Below are 19,052 nucleotides of genomic sequence, written 5' to 3'. Positions count from 1 at the left end.
TAAGGATTTACCATTAGAGTGAAGGCTCATTCTACCCGATCTATGTCTACCTCTACAGCATTTCAGGCCAGGATGTCTATGGATGATATTTGTGCTGTGGCTACATGGGCGTCTCCTCACCCCTTTATTACTCACTACAAATTGGATTTGGTATCTAGAAGCAGATCTTCCTTTGGTTCCACAGTGCTCAGGAGTATTTTCCACTGAGCCTCCCAGGGTTCAGGTGCTAGGGACGCTGTCCCACGGGTAAGAATGTAGGTGAGATTTGACTACATAACATCAAGAAGTTATGTACTGAGCATAACGTTCGATGTATGTAGTCCATCTCGCCTCACATTCTGACTTACCCCCCTGCCTTCCCCCATCCTGGAGGACCTAGAGGTCAGTTCTGGTTTCAGTATTCCTTTTATTATTGGAATGTTGTTTCTTTCTCTGTGTTATGTGTATGGGGGGAAGAGTGATAGAGTGATTGAGTGATTGAGCTTGCAGCAAACAAGATCTGGGGAAAGAGAGCAGTACAGCATGGGATACCTCTTGGCCCAGCCAATTGAAAGACTTTGAGCTAGAGTATGGCCGAGTCGGAGCCGAGGTTCGGCTCCGAACCCACGGGTAAGAATGTGAGGGGAGATGGACTATATACATCGAACGTTATGGTGAGTACATAACTTCTTGTTATAACAAGAAAACACACTTAAAATCATAGTACAAAATCTGATGACGTCTAAGGGCCACATTGCCCACATGTATACACATTGTTTATTGAATAGGCTGTAGGTTGTAACTTATATAACAGCTAACCCTCCTTACCCATCTGAGTCATTATAACGATAACTCTGTGCCTGCCTCATTGTATTCATGAATGTCTTCATTGTTGTTGACCTTTTACACTCAAGTACCATCCTTTCTGTAAAGTAATTCCCACATGTATGCTCCTGACCTACCCATCTTGTACTTTTAAACTTTGTCCTCTAGTTCTGTTTCATTATGTGTCATTTCCCCTTTATCTCTGATTTAGACACAGAATACTTTAAAGCAAAAAGAGAAAGAGCTCATCTCTAACTATAATAGTTCCATTGTGGAAGTCACGGTTCTCCTATCTTCAAGAGAGTACATCTCTGTTTCCCCTGCTTCCACACCTAGGTTTGTTAGTCAGCAGCAAAGGATGATGTATCCTGCTGGGCATCACCTTCATCTGATGGCACTAAGGGCGATGTTTTGATTCTGAATAGTACCTTGCCCTTCACCCAGGTGGTCTGTATTCTTCAGGAAGCCATCTGATGGAACCCTTTTCGAAAAAGTGCTCATGAAATGTTACTTTTGAGTAAAGGATCACACAAAGAGATAACTGCTTGTGGGTATGACTAGATTTTATTTATGTTTAAGTACTGAGTTTAATTTCACTTACACACAAGTGTTTCCCTTGCTTTTCCAAATCTTATTATGTTCTTCATGTTTCACTGTTGCAGTCATCACCTGTGGGTTATCCCTGCTGTGGTAGCCCTCGGCTGGCCCGAATACCAGAGTCACCTGTAGTCTGATATTAGGTCATCAGTGCTATTAAGCAAGGCAGCCAATGTCATTACATCAGTCTTTCTTGCAGTGGAGCCCGTAGCAGAAGCAGTTTGCACTCATGCCAGTCGGTCGCTGCCAGAAGTTGAATTTCAGCTGAAAATGTCTAAAGCTAAGTACCCTGTTGGGGATCCTTTTTTCTTGCACTAACCGATGTCTAAAAAAGTTAACATTTGTCTTGCCTGTGGAAAGCAGATCTCACACCAAGACTTCCATTCTTACTGGGTCACTTGTTTAGGCCCAGACGACAACGTCCCCCGTTGCCAGTTCTGTGCCATCGTTAATGCGACAACCATTCGCCGTAGAGCTCATTTTGTAGACAGTTATTTTTGTGTTCCATCTTTGCATTCCGATATGTCGTCTGTCAGCCAACAATCTGTGGACATTCCGAAAAAACATAGAGATAAAGATAGAGACACACCACACAAGGCTAAGCCTACCGATGATGCAACTGCCAAGCAGGTTGTCAGTTCTCCGGAATTCAGTGAGGCACTTTCGCAGCCCCTGATGCCCGATTTGATATATATGCAGGCCTCTACTGAGACCCCTTTGGAGTCCGGTATGCCGCAGAAATCTTCTTTGTCTTCCAAGCCTTTGGCATTCTCTGCCTTGGTTGGGTCTGGAGCCACTATGCAGGCACCAGCTTCCGAGGAGGCCCTTTGCACTACCGAATCTAGACAAAAACAGTGTCTTCTCTTCCAACTACAGTTTCTCTCAGATCGATGGATTCTCTCAGGCCTAGAAGCCAGGCCACTCCTAGGAAATCTGCTTCTAGCCACCATTTAGCTACTGCTCCACCACCCCAAGCACAAATGCTGAACATGGCAGAGGATCTCATCTCCCTTATCCAGGGTAGTCAGGCCACAACTTTTAAGAGGAACAGCATCCCTTAACTGCTTATGAGGATTCAGATGCAGAGGAATCCATCCCTTCTGCCTCCCCTCCAGAGGACCTTTCCTTTGGGAAACCCTTCACTCCCTCAGGGAACATTTCCAGTGGGAATCCCAGGACTTCCCACAGTCTAAGAAAAGACTCAGAGAGTTTTTGAAGCTGCCTCAGCACAGACCCCTGGCCACCCCCCCTATTTTAAAAGTGGGGATGATGTTTTCCATGAATCCAGCTTGGCTCCTGACGCCCTCCCTCCTGCTCCCAGTAAACCTGACAGGTACTACAGAATACAGGATTCTCACAAATAACTGTACAGAAATCCTGCTGCAGACCCAGAGGTCATTACACAGGGACCTAAAGGAGCTAAGACTAGTTCTGCCAAAAATCCTCTTCCTTCTGACAAGGACTCCAGAGCTCTGGACAGATGGGGTAAAAAAGTATACACCTCTGCAACCTTAGCTATCAGAGCACTCAGTTGTCAGTTCCATATGTTAAAATATCAACAACACACTTTGGAACTATTAAAACAGAAAATTGCTACTTTTCCTAGCAGGGCAGCAGTGGCAGGATCTGTTATTAGGAGATATGCGTGGCTGAAGGAACCAACCTCTCCCTGATCATGTTAAGTCTAAACCTATTGATGCAGCCCTAGATAAGGAGTGCTTGTTTGGGGAAAAAACAGAAGTGGTGCTTAAAAAGATGGAAGACAAAGCAAAATCTATGCAAACAGTAAAAGATTTCTTTCAGGTACAACCTCCCAGGTTCATCAGGAACTTTCACTCTAAGCACTGGGCCTTCTGTGCACCTAGAAGACAAGGCCAAGGTAAGCACTGTAGGGACAGACCATCCAGGCTCCTATCTCAGGACCAGCAGAGAAGCAAACAATGGACCACTTCCGTCTCTAAGGCAGGGAGTTCTAAGCCAACCTTCTATGGCAAACACTCTCAATGACTCCTCCTCCCTCTGCCCTCCCTTCACTCATCAAAAATTGGAGGAAGGATCTCCCTCTTCAAAGACAATTGGCTTTCTGTAACAAAGGACCAATGGGTCTTAAAGATAATTTTTCAGGGATACAAATTCTCTTTTAGCGAACTCCCAATTCCAAGAGGGTACCCAGACTTGCTTCCAAATCAGTGGGCAGATGCATTAAAACAGGTATAAATTCTCATATCCCAGGGGGCAGTAGAACCTGTACCCTCAGATCAAGCAGGCAAAGGATTTTATTCCTTGTTCCCAGAAAACAGGGCAGTTGGCCCCCCCCCATCCTGGATCTCTCCATTCTGAACACCTCCCTGGTGGTCCCCAGATTCAAAATGCTAACTTTGCAGCAGCTACTGCCTGTGCTAACAAAAAATGCCTTGCTAGTGACCCTAGACCTAAAAGATGCCTACCTCCACATCCCCATAAGGGAATCGTGCAGGAAATTTCTGCACTTCAGAGCAGGCTCACAACACTTTTAGTTCTCTGCGCTGCGCTTTGGCTTATCTACTGCACCCCAGAGTATTCACCAAATACTTGGTCCCGGCCATAGCATTCTGCAGTCAAAGAAATATAGAGATTTACCCTTACCTGGACGACTGCCTCATTCAGGCAGAGTGCAAAGAAAAGCTGCTGCAAGACCTTACGTTTGTCAAATCCCTCCTAACTTCTGTAGGGTTCACCATCAACGAGAGGAAATCAAAGCAAAACCCCACCAGGAAGATCATTTTCTTGGGAGCTCTGCTAGACACAGCATCCCAAATGGCCTTTCTGTCCCCAGAAAGGCAGAGCTTCCTGCCTCTCTACTTTACTCAGCTGACTTCCAGAAGTCACCTTACTGTGAGGAAGTTCCTGCAAGCCCTGGGATACATGGCATCTTACGTCCTTCTCATTCCTCTGGCCAGGCTTCACATGAGAAAACTTCAGTGGTATGTAAAGAACCTTTGGTGCCAGCACTCTGTCCATAGAGACCTCTCTCCTCTGATCACGTGTATAATGGCCAAGTTTCTCTGGTGGGCAGAGGGTCTTCCCTTCATCCACCGCCCTACCGGCCAGACCGTCACTACCCACGCCTCAGACATTGCTTGGGGGGCTTACATAGCAGGCAGGTGCACCCAGGGTCTTTGGGATGCCTAGCAACTTCACTTACACATCATTCAGAAAGAAATGATGGCAGTACAAAAGGCTCTGACATCTTTCAAACCCCATCTCAGGCCAGGGGTTCTTCTTATAACACCACAGTAATGTGGTATATCAACAAACGGGGGGACCCAGTCTTACCCCCTATGCAAGTTAGCCATGCGCCTCTGGCTTAGTCACCTCCATGGGTCTACACCTAATTGCCCAATACCTACCAGGGGTCAACAACACCCTGGCAGACCACCTTAGCAGAAACTTACTGGACCCCCCCATTAATGGTAGCTCCACAAGGAAATCTTTCTGCAAATCATTCAGGAGTGGGGGACTCTGGAAGTGGATCTCTTTGCCTCGCACTTCAACCACCAGCTGCAAAAGTTCTGTACCAGGGAGTATCACCTCCTAGTGTGGAAGGTGGATGCCTTGACCTTCCCCGAGAACTCCCCGTTTGTGTACGCTTTCCCTCCTCTGCCCCTTATTTCCAAGGTACTGATCAAAATAAAGGAGGAGAAACCCAAAGGCCATCCTTATTGTCTAGATTGGCCCAGACAGCATTGGTACCCCTTACTGAGCAGCTTGACCTTGCAGCTCCCCAAGCAGCTTCTCCTGATCTCAGACCTCTTGACCCAGGGGAGGGGGAAGATACTGCACCCAGACTTACAGACTCTCAATCTCCCAGCGTGGCTTATACCTTAAAAGCTAACAAGGAGTCCCTGTTAAGCAAACAGGTCCTAGACATCATCTCAGAGGCCAGAAGGCCCAGCACCAAAAAGTCATACACGGTAAAATGGAAAAGATTCTGCTCCTGGAGCCAGTACCTCCAATCCTTCCATCCCTCTTATCTTGGATTACCTTGCCAAGTTGCTCAATAGTGGCCTCTCTTTCTCCTCTATTAAAATCCACGCCTCAGCCATTTCTGCCTATTTCGATTCACACTCACCCCTCTTCTCTCATCCTTTGATTAAGCAATTCCTCAGAGGGGCTTCTAATATCAGACCTCCCAGAAAGCCTGCCACACCACCCTGGGACCTGAGTTATGTTGTAGAAAAACTAACCTTACCTCCTTTTGAACCTGCTGCTTCTACAGTATTGAAATGCCTCTCCTGGAAGACTGCCTTCCTACTAGCTATCACATCAGCCAGAAGGCTGTCTGAGCTTCACGCTGTTGAGCCCTTCATCATTTTCCATGCAGACAGGGTCTCCCTGAGGACTAACCCCCTCCCTTATGTCCAAGGTTATATCTGATGTGACCCTCAACCAGGCCATACACCTACCCATCTTCTTTCCCAGCCCTCAAAACAAGGGGGAAAGAATTCTACACTTGCTAGATGTGCACAGACAACTCGGATTCTATCTGGACCGTACTAAACCTTTCAGAAAAACGGAGAAACTAATTGTCAGCTTTGCCCCTGGGCCGGAGGGAAGCCCATTTCCAAATGGATATCACACTGTATCCATTTTTTGCTACAGACTACATGGGAAACTCCCCCCAAATCTGTCTGTACCCATTCCACTAGAGCAGCTTCCACTTCCACAGCCTTCCTCAGAGGAGTCCCACCAGCCTCATCTTGGAAGCTGCCACCTGGACCTCTGTCCATACCTTTACAAAGAATTACCACCTACCTCTTTTTTCTAAGTCTAGGGCAGGGTTTGCCTCTGCAGTTCTGCAGGGCCTGCTGACCCATGCCTAGGACTCTAACCTTTCCTTCCACCCCTCTCTTCAGCTTTGGGAATCCTTCCAAAGGTGATGACTGCAACAGTGAAACATGAAGAACATAGTACAGTTGTGTACACTTGCCATAAATGTAGATGTTAGTGTGTATTCACTGTTGCAGTCCTGGTTTTCCTGCCTCTATACCCCATATAGCATCTTCCCCTAGGGGAACATAAGCTTCCCTTGGTGGCTTTTGGCCACCAGGATCACTTTTCTATATTTCCTTGTGCTTCTGACAGGTTAGGGCAAGAAAAACTGATGTAATGATGCTGGCTGCCTTGCTTTATAGCACTGACGACCTGACGTCAGACTACAGGTGACTGCAGCCAATGCAAAAACGTTGACTCTGGTATTTGGGACGGCTGAGGGCTACAACAGCAGGCATAATCCACAGGTGATGACTGCAACAATGAATGCACTCGAACATCTACATTTATGGTAAGTGTACACAACTGTACTTTCTGACCCTGATTCCAGGACTGGTGTCCCATGGCAAGATTGGAAAACTGGTATCTCTTGACTGGAGGATATCGGGCTGTTGTATATAATCCAAAGAAGCACAATACATTGACTGCTTGGAATGACTAGAGCTGGACCTTACATCCTGTAGGATCCATGTTAAGGCCTATCTCTGAGGGTCACTGTATCGTGACTCACTGGTTTATGATAAGTGATGAGCAAGTCAGTTACAAGCCAATTCACATATATACACTATTTATATGCATATTTGCATATATGTTGTGATGATGTATGTGTTGGTATAAGAATAATGCTCTGTTAGTTTTATTGATTTGTTTCAATTTATTAGCTAACTACTGCACAGTATTTGTTAATTAATAAAAGGAACTGAGTGCACCCCAACTTCATTCATTCTGGCTGTCCCAGTGCCACCATCCTTCTACCTGCTCCTCTTTCCTACCCCCAGATTTCCTCATATGTGGTGGGACTTGTATGGATCTGTAGGCCTTTGTGGGAGGGAGGTGCTGGCAACTTCTGCTGCTTTCTCAGGGGAGGGGGTTTATAGGATACCATTATTTCATCATTCCTGTGTTTGTTGGCAATGTCTGAGGGCTACACCCCTATGTGAACCACACCTCCCTTTCGGGGAAGTCATTGAGGGACACCCTCATCTTGCATGGGCATGCCCCTCCCTTCTTGCTAGCAGCAACTGAGAAGCTAATCTAATCCAGGTCACCTGGGCCATAGTTAGGGTTTTATTTCTGTATGCCATGGCACTAGCCCCAAGAAAATGCACTGAGTCTTGTTGCGAGGGTAGGGTGTACAGTTACAGATTTACTGATACAGAACAAGGAGAAGGTGGGGATAGCTTGTATGCTGGGTGGTAAGTAGGAAAAGTGTGCACAATGTATAAGGAACATTCCTGTATTCTGTCTGAGAAGTGACCCAGGACTCTTGACATTTAAACTAGAGCACAGGGCACCAAAGTGGCACCTCTGATAACAGTGCTGCATCTTAAGGGCATCTATTTACTTGTTAGTCAGTAGGATTATTTGCAGGCAGCACAAGAGCACATTGTTAATGCACATGTTTAGTGACACTATTTTCTGCAGCATTTGGTTTCCAGTGGTGACTTCCCTCACTGCCTCTTGCCAGGTTTGACATGGTTTTGGTTCATATAAGGTAATATTCATCATATTGATCAGTGCTGCAATAGCCTTAGCTATATGGTTTATATCTTGCAAAGGATATAATAGCTGGACAGCTTCCAAAGCTTCAGGGCACTGTCCACGTGCCCAAACTGTCAGCTGTCAACTTTTGAGCTGATTAAAAGACAAGCTTGGGTGCAAAGCCCTCCAGAGCTTTCCTTCTAACTGAGGCAGGGAGACTGAGCCCTAAAAGAACAAAGCTAGGAACAACAAAGAATAAATGTTCATACCCTGGCATAAAAAGCACACCAAAAAACAAGTAGGATGGAGGAAGGAGTGGCTACTGCAACAGTGGTCATTCAAACATCTACTGTTATGGTAAGTTGCTTACACAACTGTGCTGTCTTACTTGTATTGATCATAGTAGGCTTAGCTATATGGGTCAATTATCCTACATTTGGAAGGTGGAAAGAAAAGAGTCTAGAAGCCCCTTGAAAATGGTCTTATCAAAGCCTGAAAGGGACCTAGAGAAGGAATCAAGCTTTTGTATTGCTTTGCAAAAGTATTTGCAGAGGACCAAGTAGTGGCTTCTGTAATACTTCTGGAATCTAACCCAGTACCAGGGTCTTGGCATCATCTATGGCTTTTTGTTGAGTGGGTCTTGACCCTGCCTTAAATAGTTTTGTTGTGGGGAGTATAGCAAGAGGTAATAGCCTTAGACAACCATTTGAAAATTATCTGCTTTGAAACAGGTCATCCGTTCTTCTTGCCTTCACAAGAAATGAATAATTGATTCCAATATCTGAAAGCTTTAGTTCTGTCAAGATAGTACCTGACTTGTCTGTGGACATTCAAGGCATGGACTATCCCTTCTCCCTCATTTTTTAGGCTCATTAAAGAAAACAGAGGGATGGATAGTTTGGCTTAAAGTAAACTTGGATACCACTTTGGGCATAAAGGAAGGATTAGTTCTCAAAAAAACCCTGCCCGATGGAAAATTAGATAGGACTGACTCACCATAAGAGCTTGCAACTCAAATACCCTTCTTCCAGAGGTCAGGGCAATCAGTAAAACTGTTTTCCATGTTAAGAACCTCAAGTCAGACAGGATTTCCTTCAAGAATGCAACTGCAGTCATAACATATGGGTTGTCCTGCCTCAGGCAGCCCTCGGTCGGCCAGATTCCAAATCCCCTTCCAAAAACATTTTGACATGAGATTGCTTTGAAAGAGGAGGATCCATAGGCAAACATGATGAAATGGAAATAAATGCACCTTGAAAGAGGAATAAGAAAGGCCATAAGATAGTAATTCACATCAGTATTGTACAACCAGAGAACAACTAGCCCTCGATGGTCTGCTATATGATTTTCTAATTTCAAGCTGTCTTGCCTCCATTAGTACTACTGCATATCCTCAGTAAAGAGGTGTCTAAAATGAATTACGACCCTATTATTCAAGTAGTCAATTGAAATTAATTGATGTCAGTTGTATCAAACACCCCTGTTCTGGTGTGAGTAGATCCAGTCTGTGAGGAAGCTTGTGGTAATTGTCCCTGTCCATTTCCAAGAGAAGGGAGAATCACATTTGCCTGGGCTAGAAGGGAATCACCACAATGATCTTGAGGGATTCCTTCTGAATCTTCAGATGTTAGTGGAAAGGGTGGAAAAGCATACAGAAACATTCCTGTCCAAGGAACAGAAAAGGCATATGTCTCCAGTCCTTCTTGTATAGAGTCCTGGAACAGAATCTTGCCAGTTGATTTTTCAGAGAGGAGTCCAAGAAGTTTGCTTCAGGAACCCCCCGGAGTTGGATCAAATCATGGAAGACCCCTGATCTAGTTTCTGTTTGTGAGGGTCTGCCCTGGTCCTGCTCAGTCTGTCTGCCACCCCAGTTTTGCTCTGACTGAATGTAGGATGCCTGCTGAGTTAGTTTGTGCTGTGAAGCTATAACCCAAGCAAAAGTGTAGCTGGTTCAATCAGTGCCCTGGGCTGATATCACAAGTTAGTGCCCCACCCTCTCAGCTCTTAAAGTGAAGAGCAAAAAAAAAAAACCGATTGCTACATTGTATTGATCAGCTTATTATAGTTACATCCATGCTCCCAGCTTTTCCACTGAAGAGAAGAAAAAAAATTACAGTTTCTATTACTGGTGATGCACAATAATGGCCACCTCCCCTACCGCCATTCAGGTCCCATTTCTGTGCTCTACCCTGACCCTCCTTCCTCACATTAAAAAAAATAATAATTTCTTCTTTTAAACTCTAGCAAAGTGATTGCTACAAATGTAGCAAACAGTTGTTACAGTTTAGAACACACCCAACATTGCACTAAGTAATGCTTGGGAAAGATGAATGGCTGATTTCTCCCTCCCAACACTTTGAGCCCAGGGCCATTGCCCCTCCCACTCCGCCTTAGCTATGATTCTAATCCCAAGCTAACATAGCTAGACCAAAGATGGCTCAGAGAGTTGGGTTCCTTGACCAGAGCAAGTACCTCCTTGATATTTATGTGCTTGTATCTGTACTTGGTGCCCCCCCTGCATGTTTATCTCTCCTGAAACTTCTCCCTTAGCAAAGTTTGAGATGTCTGTTGTGACTGACTGCTCTGAAGCAGGAAGGGAAAAGGGGAGACTTGGATTTAAGGATATTTGCTGTCTCCACCAAATGATTTCTGTTCTGACAAACCCCAGCCATTTAATTTTAAAAGATAAAGGGTGTTGGTGCTGGGACCAAAGAGATATCAGATTCCACTGTATCGTTTTATGTGGAGTGTGGTCAAGGGTATCATGAAAATCATAGATGCCATGAGACTCAAAATCCTGAGGTATTCCCTCGAACTGACCTAAGTCTGAGTGGAAAACCTTAGAAATAATCCAGATATTGATCTTTTTTTTCCTGTTGGAGAAAAGCTGGTTGACCTGAGGTGTCTAGTTGACATCCCAGGAATACAATTCTGTGTGAAGTAGTCAAGAAAGACTTTTAAATGTTCTGTTGTAGTCCCAGCTTGTGTAAAAAAAAAAAAAAACAATCTCTCATTTGAGAGAGATTCCTGGCACTTTGAGAAAGACTCTGTAAAGATAAACAAGTTGTCTAAATATGGAAAAATGTGGATGTCCTGTAGACTGTAATGAGCTATAACTGGAGCTAGACACTTTGTGAACACGTATGGCTTAGTGGATAGTCCAATGAACAAGGCAGAGAACTGATATGTGATCCAGACACATAAAACCTTAAGAAACGTCTGAAGTCTAGATGGATAGGGATGTGATGTTAAGCATCTTTAAAGTCTAGTGTTGCCAGGAAATGTGAAAGAAGAAGAGCTAACAGGTTGTGAAATGACATATTTGAATTTGAGCACCATCACAAACTGGTTTTATAAAGCTCCAGAACTAGTCTTCAAATGTTTTCTTTCTTTGGCACAAGGAACATCCTTGAATAAAAACCCTTCCCTACCTGGGGAGGAGAAACTAGTTCTATCACTACTTGGAATAGCAGGTGATGAAGAACCAGTAGTAAAAAAAAAAAAAAAAAAGGGGTCTGATCTGGAGGATGAGGAATGACCCTCTGGAAAGGAAGAATTTCTCTCACTGTCTTGTCAACTTGATGAATGATTTATTTTAAACCCATTAATCTGAAACTATCTGTCGTCAAAGAGAAAAATGGAGATTCAGACTTTCCAGAAGAAAAAGGGGCCACTGTGGGAGTAGGGTAACAAGGTCTCTTGAATAGTCATTCAAATTTGTTGGCCCATCCTTGGTTTTGGGAGGTTCAAGTCTTCTTTTTCTTACCTCCTTGCCCTTCTTCTTAGAAGTCAGCTTTTCTGTATTTTATTGAGACTGTTTATTCTGTTTTTGCCAAAATTGGATGAGAAGATAATAAAATCTTGGAAAATTTGTAAAAGGAGGACTGAAAAGTCTAGAGATTCCCAGGATCAGCTTGCTCCTTTCATCACACTTTTTGATTACCTCTGCAGCATAGGAGCCAAGCACTAGCATCAAATAGGAGGTTCTGAGAATGCAGCCATGCAAACCTCCTCAGAACAGGACCAGAGGCCATAGCCCTGGAAGAAATATCAACAGAGTCATACACACACACACACAAACACACACACACTGTAAACAATGTATAGTGACTATTTTAAGCAGAGATTTCCTCACAAGAAGAAACTGCAGATAAAACATTCCTCATACTTTTACAATTAGTCAGAACAAACTTTAAAATATGAGTGACAGTTCAAAATTCTGAAAATCAAAGCTGCAGAAGTATACATTTTCCCCCATACCTATCAACAATTTTCCCATTCTTGTTAGAAAGAATAGGATTGGGAATGACTAGGTGCTTATCAGCAGCTAGAGCTATATCTGCAAGGTCAGGTTAGGGAATAGTGTATAAAAATGTAAAAGCCTGAGGAACTTCATACATTCTGTCTGCCTTTTTAGGGACAACTGGCTGACTCTCATGAAAATTGCATGCAGTACTACACATATCCTTTAAAGCAGACAGAACCCCCCCCCACCCACACACACACACACACACACACACACACACACACACACACACACACACACACACACACACACACACACACACACACAGGGAGAGAATCAGAAACTGAGCTGTCCTTGGAGTCTGAATTAGAAATCTGAACAAAAAACCCTGTATCTGTCCCTGCATTTTCCTGTTCAGATTCAGAATGTTGAATCTCTTCAGGAAAAGAGTTATCCCTTCTTTGTTTTACCAGAAACTGCTTTATAGGAAGGATCAAAAGCCTGAATTAAACCCTGAGCCAGACCCAGTAAAACTACTCCTATCCAATGAAATTTGAGGAAGAGTAGATACATGCTTGTTTTTTTGTTTCTTTTTGACAGGACAAATGGGGCAAACCATGTTACTAATGGCAACAGCAGCATCCCCGAGGTTGGGTATAGCATTTTTACACAACAGGGAAACCTTCCCTATTCCCTCTCCCACGACTAACAAGAGTGACTCTCCCTTGCTCACTGAGGAGACCCCAACAGCCAATGATATGTGGCTAATGCAAGTCCATAGTGGCTAAAGGTGCTACACGATAGGGATCTGGGGTAAAAGATGAGTGGTCTCAGATGCAACAAATGGTCACTGCTGAGTCACCCACATGTGACTGAGGCAAATTACTACCCTACAGTGGTGGCAAAGTCTGTTTGCTTAATTATTTTCTTTTTGTGATTGGAAGAAGGACTAACTATGGGACAAGTAGTCTGTTCCATTTTCAGGCTTAAAATGGTGCCCATTTCCCCAGGGAAGACATGCAGCAAATGCTGGTAAGTACTACTAGTTTGACAGATAAAGATGGTAAAAATCACCTTAAAACACTATGCCAGCCTCACAAAAGTAAAATAAGCACAATTTCCCCACAAAAAAAAATGTTTTCAGTTGCTTCACATCACTTTTTAACTGACAGGAAAAACTAGCCCTCCATTTAAAAGTACATTATAGTGCCATGATATTCCATTAAAATACAAAGCTGCTGGCTTTAAAATAATTTTCCTGAAGTGGGAAATGATACAACAGCAACAAAAATAAGAATGTGGAAGTTTTTTTCCCTTAGAGGGAACTTATCTGCACAGCAAAGGAGCAGCATAAGCCAGCCATCAATCCTTGGAAGTCTCAGAGGAGCATACTCTTCAGCGACAGTAAAACTTTAAAGAGCTTAAAGCCCAAACTTGTCTTTTAGTCAGCAGAGCTTGAGCTCCCTAAAATTTAGATGCATGTTTAATGCCTTGAAGCTTTCGAAGCCATCTGTTATATCCTTGGTATAATTTAACCCAGATATAGCTAAGGCTACTGCAGCAGTGCTATGGTGAGTTTACTTACACAACTGTTGTTGTTGTTATGTCTTTCAGCTTTCCCTGATTAGGGGTCGCCGCAGCGGAACTCCGGTCCGCTAATGATTGGCAGTAGATTTTTACATGCCAAGTTGCCGGCCATGAAGCACAACCTTCAACGACGGTATGCCCATTCACGCATGTCTCCACACAGAAGATGCTCTAGCTGAGAATTGAACAGGACAACGTCTTACTGTGAGGTGACAACGCTACCGCAGCACCACCACCGCAGTCTTACTGTACTTTCTAAAATGTTACTGATATAAAATGTGCATATGTGTATGCGTGTGTGTATGTGTGTGTATAGATATATATATATATATATATATATATATATATATATATATATATATATATATATAAAAAAAAATATATATATATATATATATATATATATATATATATATATATATAAGGACTGAGAGATAACAGCAACTCAGACTTGGAAATAGTTTATTTACAAATGAGGTAGTGGTGGCAGAACCCTACATCAAGTTGCAGGGGTGTGCAGTCCACTGCAAAAAACATTTGCATTAGGGTTCAAATGACTGTAGTGTACTGCATCAGTCTACTGGGTGGTGGTAAGATCATTCTCAGTAGACTACATCTGGTACATTATACTTTGTAAGATGATGTAGACCCATTCAGAAAGCAGTGTATAACATGGCAAAGCAGCAGGGAAATTTTCACCATTAAAAAACAGAAAGCTGCAAACCTGCATGCATTTGTTTACATACATTCCTGTATATTTTCATGAATCATTAGTCTAAAAATCCCTTGACACTACAGGAAAACAGAATATCTTCAGTCATGAGAAAGGCTGATCAGACATTACTTTTTGCTTTGCATCTCAAGAGTGGTGTTATGTTTTTTGTTTTTTTTAAATAGTTCTTAATTTGTGAATCATAACTGATCAGAATGAAATAATTTGAAAGAAAACAATAGAGAGAGTTGTCCTTCTGTCTAAATGTTTTAATGCATCATTTTGTTTTAATCAATTTTTGCAGGATAATCTTTGTAAAATGTTTCGTTTTGTGAGCAGATTTAAAAATGGATTTACCCCTTAAGATAGAATATCTCTCACTTATTGCTGACACGCATGCTGGTTGAGTTCAGGACATTCTGTATAGCTGGCTGAGTTTGCTGATGTCTGTACAAATCATCTGCTGGTGAAATACTTGTCTTTTATTAAATGTTTAGTAGAAGATCAGTAATTTTAAAGAAAGGCTTAGATCTTTCCCCTGTGTGTCATAGGGATTAAAATCCCCGACTGCTTAAAATGAACATTCTTGATACCCTGAGGTTAAGAGGAATTGCCTGTTTTTTTCCTGTCTAGTGGAAGTAGATATGCTGCATTTCTGTCTAACATGTACTTTGTTATAATTCAGAATGTCCTTCTCCTCCAATCTCAACAATTATGGAATGTATCACGTTGCTAGTGTGAGTGATGTATTGCTGGACACATCCTTTACTCCACCTTGCCAACGTATGGGTGCCATGGTCTCCTTCCGAACCTTTGATGACTTTGTCAGGTAAAGGAAATGTAGCCTTTTAATTATTCTTTTTTTTTTCAGTTCTGTACCTTAATATACTCCAAATATGATGTTAAAGAGAGTCTGTTATGCATCTGAGTGGTGCCCTTTCATTTCTTAGTGAGAGAGAACTGCAGGTGGCAAGTACTCATGTCTCGGCACTGAAGACTTGGAAGATAGGAATAGCAGCATCCTGCATAATTGGTATAGTTAACCAAGTAACATTGCATTTTATAGCAGTGTATTAAACTTGTTCTGTGCATCACAACAAATAATTATAGGAACTGTTATCAAGGAATTCCACGTAGAATACTATCACAACAAATAATTATAGGAACTGTCATCAAGGAATTCCACGTAGAATACTTGTGTATAAAAAGCAACTGAATGAAGTCCCACACTACATAATGTTATCATGCTGTTTAATTTTCATTGTGGTACAGACTAGCCATGTACTGTGGCCATATTATAGGTGCCCATTGCCCTTCATATATAGAAACAACAGAATTATTTTTTTTCGTAAGGTAGCATTATGTCTAGCTGGCTACAAAGTGCTACCAGTTACCAGTGTGCTAGCTCACAAAGTAGACCTTAGTTTGATTCCTTTTTGCTTCCAGTGCATATATTACATCTGTTTTTAGGTTTCCATTGATAAAATAGTTTATCAAACATTCTTGATTTACTCGAGTATGAATGAGCTTATAAGCAGGTGTTGGGTTAAAGCAGAAAACTTGAATTACCTCTAATGACTGCCTCAGTGATGTCCCTTCTCATTCAGCTCTCATCCTGATAAAGTAAATGAACTGATCAGTTAACCAAGAGAGGGTCTGATGATCAGTGGGCTGCGGGGGGTCAAATAACTGGAAAACGTGTGTGTGTGTGTGTGTGTGTGTGTGTGTGTGTGTGTGTGTGTGTGTGTGTGTATGTGAAATGTTGCATGAATTATAAAGAATTGTTATACTGAGCTATGTGCCTTGTTTTATTTCTTCAGTTGGACAGCCTGAAATTGTATTCTTCTTAGATGAGGCCATTCTTTTTATTTTTTGGTAGTGAATAATGATAAATTTTCTATCTCATGAACATATCACTTGTTGATTTTTTTTCAGTTATACATTTCTACATCTCTCAATGAAGTAGCCTTTTTGTTTTTTTTTTTCTTTTTTTATATTCCCCTCAACTCCAAGGGACCTTGTATAATGGCTCTATTACCTGTACCCAGTCAGCCCATTTGTTCTGTGGGGTAGGGAGCTAGCACTCCCTGAGCTACTCAAGAGAGCTACAGCCCATTAATCCCTGCTAAGAATGCTGTATAGGGTCCATTCATTCACCTGGTGGCTAGTGTCAAGTGTTAGGGAGTTGGTCAGCTAGCCCGCCAGCTTGTCCCTTAAAGCTACCTTCCCTTAGCCTACCTGTAGACTTACAGTAGGATGCCTGGCAGGGGAGGAGGTAGAGATCTACAGCCTGTTTATTTCTGACTGGGAAATCCAATTGTCCCATCTGTTCCCCTAGCAGCTAGAGACAGGTTGTAGGGAGCAAGTCAGCCAGCTTGTCTCTTGGAACTTTCTACCCTAAGCTACCTGCAAACTCACAGTATGACTGCCTTGTTGGAAGAGAAGGAGGTGGGAGCAGACACACTTCCTATTCCCCAATTCAAGGAAGTACCTGCCCAATGCAGCATGAGCCAAATGGTGAAAACAAGCAAGTGTGGTACACCCAAGCTACTGCTCGTTGTTGTCAGTTTCATGAGCTTAGCAACTTGCCTTCCCTAAGGATGAGCATAATGATGTTAGTTGCTTAAACTCATCCTTTCCCTGCCTAGTCACATAGACAACTGTGCTGTTAATCAAACATGAGTCATCTGGGCTGTAGTCAGGGCTTCATCCTCCTCCTATGCATACTGAATTAATCTTTGAGCTGTAGAAATAAGAGCACATGTGCTGCTCATAGGTTCATAGCTGTTTACTAGACTAATGACCACAACAATCTTTTTAAGCTTAGCCATGCAGCCCAAATGTGTGACAAGTTCTGGTACCCTTGATAAGTATAAGCAGGGGCTTGGGAGATGAAATGTTTAAAAGCAGGGGCCTGGGAGATGAACCATTTACTGGCTGACTGTGTCCATTAGAGACATAGGTGCCATACCAGGGATGAAGTTCCTGTTCCCCATCCAATTGTCCAAGTTGCACTTGAATTGGGTTAGGGAGGAACTCTACTTTACATGAATGGGGAGTCTGTTCCAGAGAGGGTTAGTCTCTGGGATACATACTTGTCTCTCCAGCAGGTCCTATTTATATCACAGGCAAGGTATAAGTCTTTAGGATGGGTAGTTCTGGTGCTGCTTGTTTTGCAAATATGCAGGAGGTCCATCAGGGTGGGGTCTGACAATGCCTTGTATGCCAGGCATAAATCTCCCCTCAACAACATGTAGGAAACAGAATACAGGTATAGGGCCTTAAGGCGTTCTTCAGTGGACATGCTGCTTACACTCTGTACACTTTTAGTGAAGAACCTATGTGAACATTCCATTTGTTGGATATCCCTCAGTAAGTACATACGTAGGGGGACATTGTACTCAATGATATAGCTGATGAATGCCAAATACAGTGGAACAGTGACTTCCTTGGACTAGACACAGTACCTTTGTTTATAAGTTGTGCAATACCGAATGATTTCCTCACTATTGTAGACGTGATGGTGAAAGGCTAGATTACTTTCTGTGTGTCTCCCCAAGTCGCTGACTACTGGGTCAACTCTTAAGGGTGTGTTGTCAATATGATTGTTACCAGGGATGGATGACTTCCCGAAGGATGCTATTATGCATTTCTTGACATTGCTACTCAAGTTGCACTCACTGTTGCCCCTCCATCTGTTCCTTTGCATGGTTTACTACCATTCTACACTGCTGTGGTCAAATGCATTACTGCTGCACTATGCTGCTTGATACATTCACTCCTGCCCCACTATGCTTGCCATGGTCACTTATTGTCACCCAATCTTGCTTGCTGTGGTCACTTGTTACTACCCCCATGCTGCTGTGATCACTTTCATTACTGTCCCTCCATGCTGCTGTGCTTGCACTCACTTGTGCCCCTATGTGTTTCCTGTTCAGCTGTTTCCCAATCCCATCCTTTTCAGATACTGCCATTGACTCAGATGTGATCAGACTTATACCATCTGTAGAACAAAATTGAGAAGGTTTTTTGGTTATTTTAGTTTATTTGTTTTGTTTGATTCTTATTGGCAAAGCATGTTGATGGTTTGTACAAATATCAGTGAGGAAGACATTGGCTCTGTTAATTACAAAACAGGCTAGACATCTTGCATATACATTTTCTGTTTATGAAAATAACATGGCCCATTGTGCCTTGGGAGGTGTAAGTACTTTAACCAATGCAAGCTTTGAGAATTTACCTTGAGAAACAATACATTGTCAGGTATTTACTGATGGTCATCAGTGGATATGTCCTTTTACTCAGCTCACATTAGCCTAATCATTGAATATAGTGCTCCCTTTGGCATGTATCTGTCCAGACACATGCAACAACTACAACTCCCACAGAGATACCTTACTTAAAAGGATACAAAGCCTAAGCAACATGCCCTACATGGACCAATTCAAACCCTGTCACTACACTCTATATCCTACAGACTACTAAGAGCTGACCTGTGTCTGGCATACAAGGCATCCTCCGACCCATTACTGATGGATTTACTGCACATTAGTAAGTCAAATCACATCAGAAATACTTGATCTATGAATCTAA

The 19,052-nt window shown here is 42.8% G+C and overlaps 1 protein-coding gene across 6 annotated transcripts in view; it reads left to right on the top strand.

Annotated features, from left to right (window-relative positions):
- ACACA (acetyl-CoA carboxylase alpha) overlaps positions 1-19,052 on the top strand; it is a 2,143,878-nt gene that overhangs the window by 856,077 nt on the left and 1,268,749 nt on the right. For all 6 annotated transcript variants that reach the window (XM_044054575.1, XM_044054578.1, XM_044054576.1 and 3 more), the window contains one exon: positions 15,145-15,288. In XM_044054575.1, coding sequence (XP_043910510.1) covers positions 15,145-15,288 — 144 coding nt within the window. The remainder of the gene's footprint in view (positions 1-15,144; positions 15,289-19,052) is intronic.

Source organism: Protopterus annectens, chromosome 13.part0 (assembly GCF_019279795.1).
Source record: "Protopterus annectens isolate FY-2018-M chromosome 13.part0, PAN1.0, whole genome shotgun sequence".
Lineage (NCBI taxonomy): Eukaryota > Metazoa > Chordata > Ceratodontiformes > Protopteridae > Protopterus > Protopterus annectens.
Note: the sequence above shows the minus strand (reverse complement) of the source record. Positions and strands in the feature narration are given on the sequence as shown.